The 16,364-nt window shown below is 36.3% G+C and overlaps 1 protein-coding gene across 3 annotated transcripts in view; it reads left to right on the top strand.

The window, feature by feature from the left end:
• PCNX4 (pecanex 4) overlaps positions 1 to 16,364 on the top strand; it is a 46,016-nt gene that overhangs the window by 16,949 nt on the left and 12,703 nt on the right. For 2 of the 3 annotated variants that reach the window (XM_006144820.3, XM_006144822.3), the window contains exons 5-9: positions 223 to 323; positions 450 to 572; positions 8,297 to 8,657; positions 12,164 to 12,267; positions 14,636 to 15,669. In XM_006144820.3, the coding sequence (XP_006144882.1) occupies positions 223 to 323; positions 450 to 572; positions 8,297 to 8,657; positions 12,164 to 12,267; positions 14,636 to 15,669 (1,723 nt within the window). The remainder of the gene's footprint in view (positions 1 to 222; positions 324 to 449; positions 573 to 8,296; positions 8,658 to 12,163; positions 12,268 to 14,635; positions 15,670 to 16,364) is intronic. The other variant, XM_006144821.3, reaches the window with a different exon arrangement.

Genomic DNA, 16,364 nt, shown 5'->3' with positions numbered 1-16,364 from the left:
CAAATTTAGCTAAGAACTGTCCAAAAATATTATAGAATTCCCACATTTGTGATATTATACTGGATACGAGTATGTGTTCTTTTATATTTTGTGGAGTTTTTATTGTTTTTTTAGTTACTTGTTTAAATGTACTCATGAAAAAAGACCTCATATTTGCCAAAATAAAATATAGTTGAAGGGGTTGGCTCCTTTAGTTAAATTTATCTCTTTGTTTTGTTTTAGTGTCACCTTTTGCTATGTTAGCATTTCTTTCATTGGATAGTTCCTTACAAGGGCTCCACTCTGTGTCTGTCTCCATTGGATTCACAAGAGCATTTAGAATGGTAATCCTAATATGTATTTAATAATATTTTCCTATTGCTAGGTTCAGTTGTGATTACGTTCAATTCTTAAAGTTTCTTAGATTATCAAATTCTACCTAATAAAAGTAGATCATTTGCATACTACAGGTATGGCAGAATACAGAAAATGCTTTATTGGAGATAGTCATTGTATCAGCAGTGCAATTAGTGATCTCCAGTGCAGACATATGGTGGAACAGAAACTTGGATACAGGAATCAGACTCTTACTGGTAAATATGTTTTTTCAACAGCTTTATTGAGATATATTTCATATATCATGAAATTTATTCATTTAAAGTTATACTGCCAAGTGGTATATATTCAGAGTTGCAGCCATCTCCACAATCTAATTTGAAGACATTTTCAACATTCCAGAAATAAACCTAGTATACATTAATAGTTATTTCCCATTCCTGCACTGTGTCTAACCCCCCCCAACCCCCTACCCACGCCAGCCCCAGCAACCACTAATCTCCTTTCTTTTTCTGTGGATTTCCTTACTCTGGACATTTTACATGAATGAAATTATGCAATATATAGTCTTGGGCATCTGGGTTTTTTTGTTTATATATTTTCTAGGTTTATCAGTAGTATGGCATGTATCAGTATGTAACTCTTTTTTATTACCAAATAATGTTCAGTTGTATAGACATATTGTACTACATTTAGTTGATTCATTCATCAGATGATGAATATTTAAGTTGTTTCCACTTTTTAAAAATATATATAGTTCTTTAATGGGAGAGAGACAGGCATCCCCAACAGGGTCTTCATGATGTGATCCATCCCTAGTCATAGCTGGCCTGGATCATATGTGTGTGCCTAGCATGCTTTGGGAAGTTCTGAAACATGAACCCAAGACCATCCCATATAGGTCCAGTTGAAGAGGTTGTGTGCCACCACTTGCCACACTTTTGACCATTAAAAAGAATATTGCTTTGGGACCAGCAGGTGGTATGGTGTTAAGGCACTGGACTCTCACGTGGTCAACTGTGGTTCAAGTCCCGGACCTGGCAACTTGCTTTCTCACTTTCCCTCTCTCTCTCTGTTTCTCTTTGGTGAGCTCACACAATCTATGGCACATTAAAAAAATAAATAAATAAAATTTAATAATTTTTAAAAAATATCACTATGACCATTTTTGTGCATGTTTTTATATGGACGTATTTTTAACTTCTCTTGGGTATATTTCTAAGATTACAATTTCTGGTCACATAATAACTTCATATTTAACAATCTGAAGAGTAGCTGCACCATTTAATATTCCCATTAATAGTGTTTAAGAATTCTAATTTTTCCGTATTCTTGCTAGCACTTATTATCTGACTTTTTCATTGTAACTATACTAGTGAGTGTAAATTGCTATCTAATGATTTTGATTTGCTTTTTTCTTATTGTTAATGATGCATAATTTCATATGATCATGAAAATGATCTATTAAAATGAAAATGTCTATTCAAATCCTTGTCCATTTTTATTTGGGTTAATTTGTCTTTTTATTGTTGAGTTATAAGAATTCTTGATGTTTTCTGCATACCAGTCCCTTCACAGATATATGGTATACAATAGTTTTCTCCTATTTCGTAGAGTATCTTTCACTTTCTTTGTAGTAGCCTTTGAAGTACAAATTTTTATAATTGTAATGAATTGTTTTTTGTTTTTTGTTTTTGTTTTTGTTTCTAAGATATCTTAAAGATTTTATTTGTCAATACAAACTGAACAGATTGCTGCAGTAAAAAACTGCAAATGTTATGAAGAGTCTAATCAGCAATGGCAGGGAGTTCACAATTACATGGCAAGATACTGAACTCAAGTGGTTAGGTTGTAAAAGGACTTGAAAATGTTCTTGTCATTGACCACAATTTGGAATCCATTTATATGCATCTTATTCTTTCCTCAGACCTCAGATTTCAGCCTTGAGTTAAAGGGAAACATTGCTTGGGTGACCTCAAATGACTCTGAAGACTCCAGACAAGGTGCAGGGCCTTTAGACCAATAAGCAGATTACTGGTGACAGTACCTCTTAACTCTGGAGGCTTTTCAGTGGCACACCAAAAAAAGCGGTTCTGTTTTCCACAAGCGGCTCTGTTTTTTTTTTAAGAGAGATTTTACGTGATACCTACCAGAGAGATAGTGAGAAATCACCTCCTCAAGGGCGATGGCCATACTGCAGTCCCTTCTCCTTCATTCTCCTGTAGGGATTTTGGGCACGCACAGACACACACACCCAGCGTTAATTTTTTGTTGTTGTTGTTGGAGAGATTTTCGCTATAGGGCGCGTGCGCTTGCCAGAGAGACAGAGAGAGACATAGAGACAGAAAGTGAGAAATCACCCCCCAGAGGGGATGGTCACGCCGCAATCCCTTCTCCTCCATTCTCCTCTCGGGATCTTGGGCACGCACGCACACGCGCCCGGCGTGAGTTTTAAGCCACCGGGTCCGGGACGTGAACCGCGGTCGACTACGTGGGAGTCCAGCGACATAGCCATTATGCTAACTGCTGGTTCCCCACCCAGCGTGAATTTTAAGTGACCAGGTCTGGCACTCGAACTATGATTGACAATGTGGGAGTCCATCCAGTGACTCAACTATCTGCTGGTCCCAATTTTAATGAAGTTTAATTTACCTATTTTTTTTTTTTTGGTTGCTATGTTTTTTTATTTCAGATTTAAGTTAACACTGCCTGTTCCAGGGTCATGAAGATTTGCTGTGTTCCTTTCTAAGAGTTTAATAGGTTTTAGCTCTTACCTGGAGATCTATGATCTACTTTAAGTTAATTTTTATAAATGACATAAGGTAGGATTCCATATTTATTTTGTCTTATATGAATATATAGTTCTCCTAGCACCATTTACTGAAATGACTTATCTGTCCTCCAGTAACTTTTTGTGGCACTATTGTTAAAAATCATATCATAAAAGTTAGGGTCTATTTCTGGACTACTTGGAGTTCTTTTCCATTCATCTATATGTGTGTCCTTACAGTAACACACATTCTTAGTTATGGTAGCTTTGTAACAAATTTTGAAGTTGGTTACATATCAGTCCTCCAACTTTGTCGTTCTTTTTCCAGATTGTTTTGAAATATAGGACCCCCAAATTTCCATACAAGTACTAATTTCAGCTTGTTAATTAATACTAAAAGGCTTCTGGGACTTTGGTAGGGAATGTCTTAAATCTGTAGATCAATTTGCTGAATATTAGGGGCCAACTGGTGGTAGTTGTTAAGGCACTAGACTGCCACATGGTAGACTGTGATTCAAGCCCCAGACCCAACAGCCTGAAAATCACGCCAAGTGTGTGCGCATGTGTGCCCAAATCGCATGAGGAGAATGGAGGAGAAGGTCCTGTGACACAGCCGTCCCCCCAGGGGGATGATTTCTCACTTATCCTTTCTCTGTCTGTCTCTCTCTGGCTAGCATACATACCCTATCATAAAAACCTCAAAGAAAAAAAAATCTGGAGTATTATCATCTTAAAAATATTAATTCTTGGGACCAGCAGTTGGTGTAATGGCTATGTCGCTGGACTCCCATGTAGTTGACCACGGTTCGAGTTCCAGACCCAGTGGCTTAAACTCAAGCCAGGCGTGAGTGTGTTCATGCCCAGGATCCCAAGAGGAGAATGGAGAAGGGATTGCAGCGTGGCCATCCCCTCTAGGGGGTGATTTCTTGCTTTTTGTCTCTGTCTCTCTCTCTGTCTTTCTGGTGAGTGCATGTGCCCTATAACAGAAACCTCTCAAAAAAAAAATTAATTCTTCTAATTCATGCACATGAACTATCTTTCCACTTATGTAGATCTTTAATTTATTTTAATAATGTTTTGTAGTTTTCACTGTATAAATCTTATACTTCTTTCATTGAATTTATTTCTAAAGTTTGATTTTTTTAACAGAAACTTTATTCAGCTTATTTAGAAAATATTGGCAGAGTATATTTTAGTTGTAAATTCACAGATACAACCTTCAAAGTATAAAGTTGTGTGTATCAAAAATATAAGTAATATTTATAACAATAAGTTACAGATACACACTAATGATAAACTATAATTTCTCAAAAGATTGTAAACATTTTGTACACTAGTCAGTCCTTTCTTTTTGGCAAAGTGAACTTTTGATGTCAAATAAATTAACAGATACACCCTAGAATGAACTATTTCTAGACAATACCAAAAAAAAGTTTTGATTTGTTTTTCTCTTATAAACATACATTTATCATTTATAGTCTTCAAAAATTATTTGGACTTGAACTTTCATAATTTGATAAAGCATTCATGAAACAATCTGCAAACTAGTTTAATGAATGACACTTTTTGGAATAATTATTTAAATTTTATTTATCATTATTATTTTTTAAGTTTGACAAGAAAGAGACAGAGAGAGAAGCAAAGTGGGAAAAAATCCTGCCAGATTTAGTACTCAAACCGTGGTCGGCCGTGTGGGAGTCCAGTGCCTTAACCACTATGCCACCTGCCGGTCCTGACAAATGACACTTTTAAGCAGACATGAGTATCCTAAAAAATTTTTCACACCCACCATCCATCACCCACTCTCTGCCAACCACTTTCCCCCTTATTGTCACTAACATCCACACCTACCCTTTCCATCATTACATCTTCAGATCTCTCAATATCTGCCATAAAGTGCAGACACTGTATAAAGTGAGTTGGGATATACAATGTGCATCTTTCAAAGTCTGCCTTTGCTCAACATTAAGTCTTCTATATCCATCTATTTTGAATCAAATGACAAGATCTCATTGTTTCTTACAGCTGTGTAATAGTCTTTAGTATACTTGTGCCACAGTTTTTCAACCCAATTATCAGTTTTTGGACACAGTTGGTTCCAATAATGAACAGACTGACACAGAATTGAAGAAAGTAATTCCATTTATAATAGTTACAAAACAGATAAAATACCTAGGAATAAATGTAATTAAATAAACAAAAGACCTTTATAAGGAAAACTATGAAAAATTGAGAAAAGAAATTGAGTATGATATAAAAAAATGGAAGGACCCCCCATGCTCTTGGATTAGAAGAATCAATATAATCAAAATGTTAAATCCTACCTAAATTTAACATATATATTCAATACAATTCTGATTCAGTTACCTGAGACAGTCTTCACAGAAATAGAAGAAACATTTACAAAATTTATCTAAAATTTAAAAAGACATTATGTTGCCAAGACAATACTGTATCAAAATTAACTAGGAATCATCTCACTATCCAACTTTAAAATATATTACAAAGCAGTGATCATTAAAACAGCCTGGTATTGGCCCAAAAACAGATACATAGACCAGTGGAACAGAATAGAGAATCCAGAAATAAACCCCAAATTATATAGTCAGCAGATCTTTTATAAAGGATATAAGACAATGCAGTGGAGAAAAGAAAGTTTCTTTATCAAATGTGTTGGAAGAACTGGATATCCATCTGTAGAAAAATGAAACTGGACCCCTATATTACCATTAACTAGAATTAATTCAAAATGGATCAAAGATGTAAAAGATGTAGTCTCTAACTACAAAACTACTGGTAGAAAACATAAGGGAAACTTTTGAAGACATTGGAGTAGGCAAAGATTTTTAAATAAGACCCCTAAAACAGAGGCAATCATCCCTAAAACAGACAAGTAATACTACATTAAGCTAGGAAGCTTTCTCACAGCAAAGGAAACTATAACTAGAGTTAAAGACAATCCTCAGAATGGGAGAGAATATTTGCAAATTATTCCTCAGAAAAGGGGTTGATATCTAAAATAAATAGGACACTTAAGCAACTCACCCTTAAGAAAAAGTAATAATCCAATTAAAAACAAGCAAATGAATTGAATAGACAGCTGCCCATTGAAGACTTACAAATGGCCAAGAGCCATATGAAAAAATGTGTAAAGTCTCTTGTCATAAGGGAAATGCAAATTAAAAATACAGTGGGATATCATTTAACCCATTAGAATGACTAAGATCAAAAACATAAAGAACAACAAGGGTTGGTAAGGCTGTGATGGGAAGGGAACTCTCTTATACTGTTGGAGGGAATGCAAATTAGTCCAACCTCTGTGGAAAACAATATGAAGGTTTCTTAAAAACTTTCAAGTAGAACTTCCATATGACTCAGTAATCCCATTTCTTGGTATCTACCCAAATGATAAGAACATAGTCCGAAAGGCATCATCACGTGCAGCTCCCAATGCACAGTGCTTAATTGCTGTGCGATAGAGCCAGCCCCAAAGAGAAAACACTCTTGTCAGGGTCTTGACTTGCCATGATTCCCTTTCTCCAGTCCTCCAGCTTCTTGAGATCCTGGCTTCCTGGAGACATTCAGCGTGTTTTTCAGGCCAACCTGGGATGCAAACTGTAGTTGCCACATGGCTTCCAACACTGTAGGCCCTAATGTTACAACTGCATCATAGTTTTTTTCAATTATATGGTAAAATAATTATTTCTTAAATTTTATGCTTTGACTTGTTTATCGCTAAAGTTTAAAGTACAGAATTTTTTTTATAAGTATTAGTCTTGTATCCTTAAATCTTACTGTACTCCATTATTCTAATGGATTTTAGTGGACTCCTAGAATGTTCTTTGTATAAGATCATATCATTTGCAAATACACTTATTTTTAGTTCTTAGTTTCCAATCTGAATGTCTTTCACTTCTTTTTTCTTGCCTAATTGCAATGGCTAGGACTCCAGTATATGGTTGAATAGAGGGTGAGAGTAGACATCTTTTTAAAAATTATTTTATTTAATTTTATTTATTCATCATTTATTTTAATTTGACCAGAGAGAGACAGAGAGAGAAAAAGTGAGAAAGCAAGCCATCAGGTCTGGGACTTGAACCATGGTTGGCCATGTAGGACTATCCAGCGCCTTAACCACCATGCCACCTGCTGGTCCCTGAGAGTAAACATCTTACAAGGAAAGCATTTAGTCTTCATTAAGTGTGATGTCAACTTTTTACCACTAAATATGATATCAGCTAAGGATTTCTTGCAGATGCTTTTATCAGGTTGAGGAAGTGCTATTATTATTGGGTTGTCAGAAAAGTCATGACGCATTTTTGAATAGACAAACATAAAATACATCATGACTTTTCTGACAACCCAATGATAATGTTTTTGGGGCTTTTTTTTATCATGAATGGTGTTAGATTTTGCCAAATGCTTTTTTTGCATATATTGAATGATCATGTGGTTGTGTTGTATATTAATATGGTACTTAATATGTTCATTGATTTTTGGTTGTTAAATAAATCTTGCATCCCTGGAATAAATCACTTTTGGCCATGGTATGTAATCTTTTTTAATTGTTGAAGAATTCAGTTTGTCATCTATAAGATGCATGTATGTGTGTGTATCTGGTTTTCCTTCCTTTTGATATCATTGTCTACTTCAGATATCAGTGTAGCACTGACTTCATAAAAGAGTTAGAAGATGTTCTACTCTTCTGTTCTCTGGAAGAATTTTGAAAGATTGATACTGATTATTTTTACGTGTTTTGTAGCATGTAGTATTTTATAGCATTGAAGTCATCTGAGCTTCAGCTTTTTTGTGTGAGTAGTTTTTAAATTACTAATTTGATCTCTCGTAGGTCTACTCACATTTTTTAATTTCTTTTTGATCCAATTTTGGTAATTTATGTCTTCCTAGGAACTTGTTGGTTTCATCTGTTACCTAATCTATTGACCTTAAGATCTATAGCTAATACTCTGTCAGTTCTCTTTAGTGTTATTAAAAAAAAAAGAAAAAAAAAGAAAAAAAAAAGTTTAAACTTAAAAATGTGGTCTCATTTATGGTGAGGTTGGAGAAAATTTAACAAAGAATCACATGCAAGTCGTATTTTCTTAAAAATATTGGAGTAATAATAAAATTATTACAAAGTTTCCCTTATGTGACCTTGAAAATTCATTAAGTCTTTAAGAATAATCAAAAATCATGTTCACATCTCTACAGGTTGGTATCATGCGTGATCGTCTGATTCAGTTCACCTCTAAACTGCAGTTTGCAATGACTGTACTCTTGGCTTCATGGACAGAGAAAAAACGTCGAAAAACAACTACCACTCTATGCATACTCAATATTGTCTTCTCTCCATTTGTGTTGGTCTTCATAGTTTTTTCTACACTACTCTCTTCTCCCTTACTCCCCCTTTTCACGCTTCCTGTGTTCTTGGTGGGGTTTCCCCGTCCTATTCAGAGTTGGCCAGGAACTGTGGGTACTGCAGCCTCTGTGTGTGCAGATACAGTGTACTACTACCAAATGGTCCCCAGGTTGACTGCTGCACTGCAGACTGCAATGACAGCTGGAAGTTTGGGTAAGTAAGTGGGTTGTACTTAAGAAACCCTCACTGATGTACTTACAGTACAACAAAACAATCCTGAAGAATGGCCTTTTGATCCAACCATTAAACATGTTTCAATACTTTGATATGTAGACAAAAAGACTAAATATGAAATGAAAGTATATTTCTGGCTCCTTACATAGTCAGAAAGACTAAATATGAAATAGAAGTATATTTCTTGCTTCTCGTTTTGAGGTTAAAAAAAGTAACAAAAACTACTCAGGGAAAATTTCATAAAGGTGATTTGACAACTTTTAAAAAATATTGTCTTGAATAAGTCCAGGTTAAAGTACCATCACTGAAACATAAAAACATCTTTCTGCCAACATTTCCATGAATTTGTAATGAGTTTGTGTCAAGTAGATGCAATAGCTTAGATCCTTAAAGAGTGAAAGCTAGTGGGGAACCAGCAGTTAGCATAATGGCTATGTCGCTGGACTCCCACGTAGTCGACCACGGTTGGCGTCCCGGACCCGGTGGCTTAAAACTCACACCGGGCGCATGTGCGTGCGTGCCCAAGATCCCAAGAGTAGAATGGAGGAGAAGGGATTGTGGTGTGACCATCCCCCCTGGGGGGTGATTTCTTGCTTTCTGTCTCTGTGTCTCTCTCTGTCTGACGAGTGCACGCACCCTATAGCAAAAACCTCTCCAAAAAAAAAAAAAGAGTGAAAGCTAGTTTCATATAATATCAGATTTAAGAATACAAGGGAATTTGTTCATAGCTTACTATATGTTAAGTAGAGACTTGAGCAGCTTGACCATGTTACTGAACAGGATAGCACAAAAGCTTTGGGTCATGATCAGTAGGGAAACTTTCCAAAATAAGATGTTATGCAGATATTAGCAAAAAATAGATTTTTGATAGGCATGAACTAATTTCAGGAGTTGTAATGCTTTCATCATATGTCAACTACAAATTCAACTATATTGTACTTCTCAAGGTTGGTTTTAGATAAGCTGCAAACTGATGACAATAGCATGTCATATCCTACTATGTGCTTTAGTGCCTGAAACTTTAGAAATATCAAATGACTTCCTGGCAAACTGATTTTAGGCAGAGTAGCAATTTAAGATTAGAAATTTAATGAAGTGTTGGGACCAGCAGTTAGCGTAATGGCTATATCGCTAAACTCCCATGTAGCAAACCACAGTTCAAGTCTCGGATCCGGTGGCTTAAACTCACACCGGTCGCGTGTGCGTGCGTGCCCAAGATCCCGAGAGGAGAATGGAGGAGAAGGGATTGTGACGTGACCATCCCCCCTGGGGGGCGATTTCTCGCTTTCTATCTCTCTGTCTCTTTCTGACAAGTGCATGCGCCCTATAGCAAAAACCTCTCCAAAAAAAAAATTTTAATTAAGTGCTTACTTGAGTTAAACTTATCTAATTATCCATTATATGAGATAATTTAGGGAAAATTTTATTTTAATTTTGTAATACAGATTTTTATGAGTAATTCTGTTTTTTTTTAATTGTTTATTTACTTATATATTTATTTGCCATGATTTTTCAAGCTGCCGGGTCTTGGATTTGAACCATAGTCAGCCATGTAGGAATCCAGCGCCTTAATTATCACATCACCTGATGGTCCCCTATTCTGTTTTCTTATAAGAACTATTCTGTAGTGTTTTTTTGTTTTGTTTTGTTTTAGTTTTGCTATAGGGTGTGTGCACTTGCCAGAGAGAGAGAGAGAGTGAAGGAGAAATCACCCCTTTTGGGGGGATAGCCATGCCACAGTTCCTTCTCTTCTGTTCTCTCAGGATTGTGAGCACATATGCACACACACCCAGTGAGGTTTTTTAAACCACCAGGACCAGGACTCAAACCATGTAGTGAACCATGTGGGATCCAGTGCCTTAGCCATGTGCTGACCCTACATTTTTAATATTTCTACTCAGGTCCAATTAATCATTATTATATAATGCTGTGCTGTTTTTAAAATCACATGTGGGGTTAAACTCATATCTGAAATAGTCGTAAGGTAGAAATTATGCTTTGTTATCAGATCAATTACACTCAACCATTAAGTGTGTTATGAAGTATATATCTTAAACAACAAAAAAAAATGAAATGAGATTTTTTTGTACATCTGATTGGTAAAAATATAAAAAGGTCGACACTATCAAGTATTGACCAGGGTATTGGAAATAAGAACTCTCAAATCCTGCTGCAAAGGAATGTGAATTTGTACAATCACCTTGGAAAGTAAACTGTTACAGTGTAGTAAAGATGTACATATACTATGGCACAGGGATTCCAGTTTTAGATCCCATAAGCCTATGATTCTAATTCTAGAGAAACTCTGATACATGTGTTTTGGGAGTCAAGACCACCCCTAGATTTGCTAGGAGGATGCTCGGTTAAGATTTTGCTATAAATCTTATAGCAAAAGGATTTGAAGCAAAACCAGCAAAGGAAAAGTCATATGAGGTAAAGGAGACCAGGTGCAAGCTCCCAGGGGTTCACTCAGTGGATTCACACAGGTCATGCATAATCTCCCAGCAACAAGTTGTGACATGTGTACTACATTGACTGTTGGAGCAGCTCATTTGAGACTCAGTACCTGAAGCTTTTATTGGAGGCTGGTCATGTGGATATCTTAGCATTTACCAATATTTCAGATTTCTAAAAGGCCAGTATGTGTTCACTGTAGACCATATTGTTTGCACAAACAGGCACAAGAGACTTTATCAGTTAGAGTGATTTCCAGATGCCTGCCAAAGGCTAACCTTGTAAACAGGTCTTTTGGAGGATAGTGGTCTGTCCTATGTTAATTTTTTTCTGCACAGTGTATTGTACAAACAGAATTGCACAAAAATAATTTCTGCAACATTATTTACAGTAGCAAAAAATTGGGGACATCTGAAATGTTTACCAACAGAGAATGAACACTTGAATTCAATTATATTCATACAGAGAATTTTCAACAGCAGTTAGAATGAATGCACTTGAACTGTTTGCAGTCAACATGGGCAAATATCAGAAATATAGTGTTAAGAGAAAAACAGTTTCAAAAATATTTGTACAGTGCCAGAGCATTTTATGTATACTTTTGAAACCATAAAGCATTGATAAATATTTATATGCATGTATATAAATATCCCAAATGTATTAAATCATGAATGCAATGTTGCCTTTTTTTAATACTTAACACTATTCCTAATATATTTAGTATATTTTTAAGTTTTTGTACAACCGTTTCTAATTTGTTATTTTTCTGGAAAATATATCCTTAAATTTTTATTTAAGGATTATGTATGTATTACCACTTACATAGATTACCTCTTCTGATTGCTTTCATGAAGAGCTTAATTGAAAGTCTTCTGATATGTAATAAACAATTGTTTCTATTCTTGACCAATGAGAGGGTAGGAAGATTAGTGAATCAGTTCTAGATGTGTTAGCCATTTTAAAGATTCACACAGCATAATAAAGCAAGTCTGAACAATGATTTTCCTTTTTTAAAAATGTATTTATTTTAGGTCTTCTTTTACCTGGATCTCATTACCTGGGCCGTTTTCAAGATCGTTTAATATGGATAATGATTCTAGAACATGGCTATACTTACTGTTGTATTAACATTAAGGTAATACGCATTTGAAACCTCTACTATTTTTATAGGACCTATTTAAAATTTTACCTGTTATGTGTATATTAAACATTCAGTAGCTCAACTTGAAAGAGGACTATCTCTTTAATTAATTATGAGACATTTAATTAGAGACATTAAAAATTATTTAATTTTATTACTATTATTATTATTCTTTTAATTTGCCAAGGGGCATGTATGTACATCAGAGAGAGAAAGAAGGAGCGAGCGAGTGAGAAAGCAAGCCACCAGGTTCAGTACTTGAACCATGCTCAGCCATGTGCGATTCCAGCACCTTCACTACCATGCCAACTGCTGGCAACAAAACCTAGAGATTTTTAATGTGTATCTCAGTAAGAACATGTTGACAGCAGACTAGCATTGCTTGTATAATAGAGCATGATAACAAAATATACCTGCTTCTTTTTCTTTTTGCCCCATTCCTTTTATCTTTATCTAGATGAGCATCTGAAAAGCATGTATTAGTAAGGCTGGCCAGTGGTGCAGTGTTTAAGGCAGCTGGATCCCATATGGCCAACTGTGCAGTTCAAGTCACAGACATGGCAGCTTGAAAACCCTGCCATAAAGCCCATTGGGTGTGTGTTCATGCCTGCCCAAAATACTGAAAGGATGAAGAAATGGAAGAGAAGGGATTGCAGTATGACCATGTCTCATAAAGAGTGTTTTTTTTACTTTCCCTCTCTTTATCTCTCTCTATGAGTGCATGTGCCTTCTGGCAAAACTTAAAAAAAAAAAAAAAAAGTATTTATAAGTAATATTTTTAACTCCTATATTATCCTCAACCTAGTAAAAATTATCTTTTGACTATTAGTGCTATACCCCATTTATGTCTATCCTTTCAGAGCAAAATGCCTGATTAGATTTACTTATTGTCATAACTTCAATCTCATTTCTCCCTCATTTCTGTCTTCAATTTACGCTAGGTTTTTGATCCTATTATTACAGTAAGACTGCTCTTGTCAGAGTCTTTAATGACTGTCATATTGCTAAATCCAATAACCAGCTCTCTCAGACCGTATCTCATTTGACCTGCAGCAGCATTTGACACAGTCGATTCCTTCTCTTTGCTTGTTCCACTGGTTACTCCTTGTCAGTCTCCTTTGATAGATCCTTCTCTTTTCTTTGACTGTCACTGGATTCCCATGTGGCCAGTCGTGGGGATCTGGTGACTTGAAAATCACCCCAGGTGCACGTGCATGTGTGCCCAAGATCCTCAGAGAAGAATGGAGGAGAAAGGATTGCCATGTGGCCAACCCCCACCCCCGCCCTTGGGGTGATTTCTCTCACTGTGTCTGTTTCTCTCTCTCTCCCTTGGTGAGCACATGCCCCCTAAGGCTAAAACCTCCGTAAAACAAAACAAAACAAAAAAACAGAAACAGGTTCTGAAGGCACTTGTAGTTTCATGAAAGTATAAACATGAATAAACAGCAATAATAATGATAATAATAGACAGTGACCTGGTATGTCCTCACCAAGTGGTTTCCTTCTAAGAAAGTAATCATAATGTGTTCAAAATTCATATGAGAACATGTATATACCAGTCATTCACTTGACATTTATTTGCTGTGTACCCACTTTGTACCAGGTACTGGTTTGGGGACTAGGGATATATTCATCAAAAAAGAGCCGCTTTGTGGAGTTTCTATTATAATTGGAGTGATAGACAGTAACCACATCTATAGGATTATTATGTTATTATCATTGAGAACTGGAACAGAAGAATGGTAGTTAAATTGTAGCTGTGCAATATAATACAGCTGTGCAATATACTACTCTTAGTCTCATATAAAGTGGAATTGAAAGGGTATTAAATCATTGTACATTCTAAGTATTTTCAATGTTTTCTCTTTCCCACCAAAATAGTATAATTTAAAAGCATTGGTGTGTGATTGAACCTTGACTCTAGATAGTCTTTTTTAAAAAACAAAAACAAAAACAAAAGAAAAACATTTATTTATCTATTTATTTGTTGGCATTTTTTCAAGCTGCTGGGTCTGGGACTCGGACTGTAGTTGTCCAGGTGGAAATCCAGTGCCTTAACCATCAACTGCTGGCCCCTAGGCAGAGTCTTTTGAAATTGTGTTGATTCTCAACAAAGTTTCCTAATTTCTTGTGGAATTTTCATAACTACTTTCATAGTTATTGCATTACTTTTAATCTCTCTGTCCTATACCAGCCATACAAAGTGCCATTAAGTTTAAATTAAGGTGTAGCTCTTGAGTTAAATGTTTTTATCATTTTCCATATTTTTATAATGAGACTCTATGAGCATTTTCAAGGCTTAGTTGCTGTTCTTCATATAATAAATGATCATAAACTCAAGTACTTTTTATTTCCTCATTAGGGGCTAGAATTGCAAGAAACATCCTGTCATGCTGCTGAAGCTCAAAGAGTTGATGAAGTTTTTGAAGGTGCATTTCAGCAAGAATATACAAAAATATGTTCCCTTAATGAACACTTTGGAAATGTCTTAACACCCTGTACTGTTTTGCCCGTGAGACTATATTCTGATGCCAGGAATGTTCTATCTGGCATAATTGATTCTCATGAAAATTTAAAAGAATTTAAAGGTGACCTTGTTAAAGTACTAGTGTGGATGCTTATTCAGTATTGCTCTAAAAGGCCCAGATTGCAGGAAAATGTTCCCAAAACTGAAAATAAAGGGCAAGAGCCTCTAATAATCCTGCCTGCTTTGAACACTTTACCCCACCCCAAAACCCCTGAAGACACAGATAGTTTAAGTTCAGAAACTTTTGATGATTGGACTGATGATAATATTTTTGATGAGTCATCTATCAGAAAAGGAAAAGTAGAAAAAGATCTGTTGAAAGATTTCCCAAGTATGAATTTGCCTCTTCCAGGATCAGTAGAATCACAGAGGGAAGGTGATCATTCTACAGGCACTATTCGTGAAAACAGTCTTTTCAAAACAGTTCTACTGTGTTACCCTGCTGCTGACAAGGGGCAACAAGAAGACAAGGCATTCGTCCCTCTCGTGGAGTTCACTTGTTCACATTCTCACTTGTTAAGTTTACCTGAAGAGTGGACATCTGTCTGCATGCCTAATTCCAAAATGAAAGAGCTGTGCTCATTATTCCCAGAAGATTGGTACCAATTTGTTTTAAGGCAGTTGAAATATATTCATTCTGAAGAAAAGGCTGCAGACACAGTAGAAGAAATTGCAAAGGACAAAGTTTTAAAAGACTTTTATACTCATACAGTAATGACTTGTTATGTTAGTTTATTTGGAATAGACAATATGATTCCCAGTCCTGGTCATATATTGAGAGTTTACAGTGGTGTTTTGCCTTGGTCTATTGCCTTGGATTGGCTCACAGAAAAGCCAGAACTATTTCAACTAGCACTGAAGGCATTCAGGTAATTCATTTTGACTGTATACAAGTTGTAACATTGGTAGATCAAAAACATTAATTTTTTTAACCACGAAGAATAAAATGTATCTCTTCATTTCAGATATTTTTTATGCCAGAGGGCATGTGTGTATGCACAAGAGAGAGAAAGATAGCAAGAGCACCCCTGCCCCCCAAAGGGTCCTAGTCAGGCCACAATCCTTTTCTTCCTTCCTCCATTATTGAATTCGTTCACTTTAGTGGCTACTTTTTCCTCCCTCAGCTCTTAACCTGGAATATATATATGATTTTAGTTTAATATCTTAAAGATTTATTTGTTTGTTTGTTGTTATTTATTTTTAAATTTTATCTAAAAGAGACAGAGAGAGATAAAGGAAAGTGAGAAAGCAAGCTGCTGGATCTGGGACTTGAACCACAGTCAGCCATGTGGGAGTCTAGCACCTTAACCACTCTGCCACCGGCCAGCCTAGTTTAGTGTCTTAAAAAAAAATATTGATTGAACAAAATATGTCTCGGGGCGGCCGCCCAATGGCCCCGGGGGCTCACGCCCCCGGCGCGCGGCGGCGGCGGTGGCGGCGGAGACGGAAGAAGGCCCCGGGGGCTCACGCCCCCGATGCGCAGCAGTAGCAGCAGAAGCAGCAGCCACGGCACCCGCCAACGGAAGACGACCCGGGGGGCTCACCCCCCCGGCGCACAGTAGCC

This window comes from Tupaia chinensis, unplaced genomic scaffold, assembly GCF_000334495.1.
Source record: "Tupaia chinensis unplaced genomic scaffold, TupChi_1.0 Scaffold000133_1, whole genome shotgun sequence".
In the NCBI taxonomy this organism is placed as follows: Eukaryota; Metazoa; Chordata; class Mammalia; order Scandentia; family Tupaiidae; genus Tupaia; species Tupaia belangeri.
This window is presented reverse-complemented; position numbering and strand designations above follow the sequence as displayed.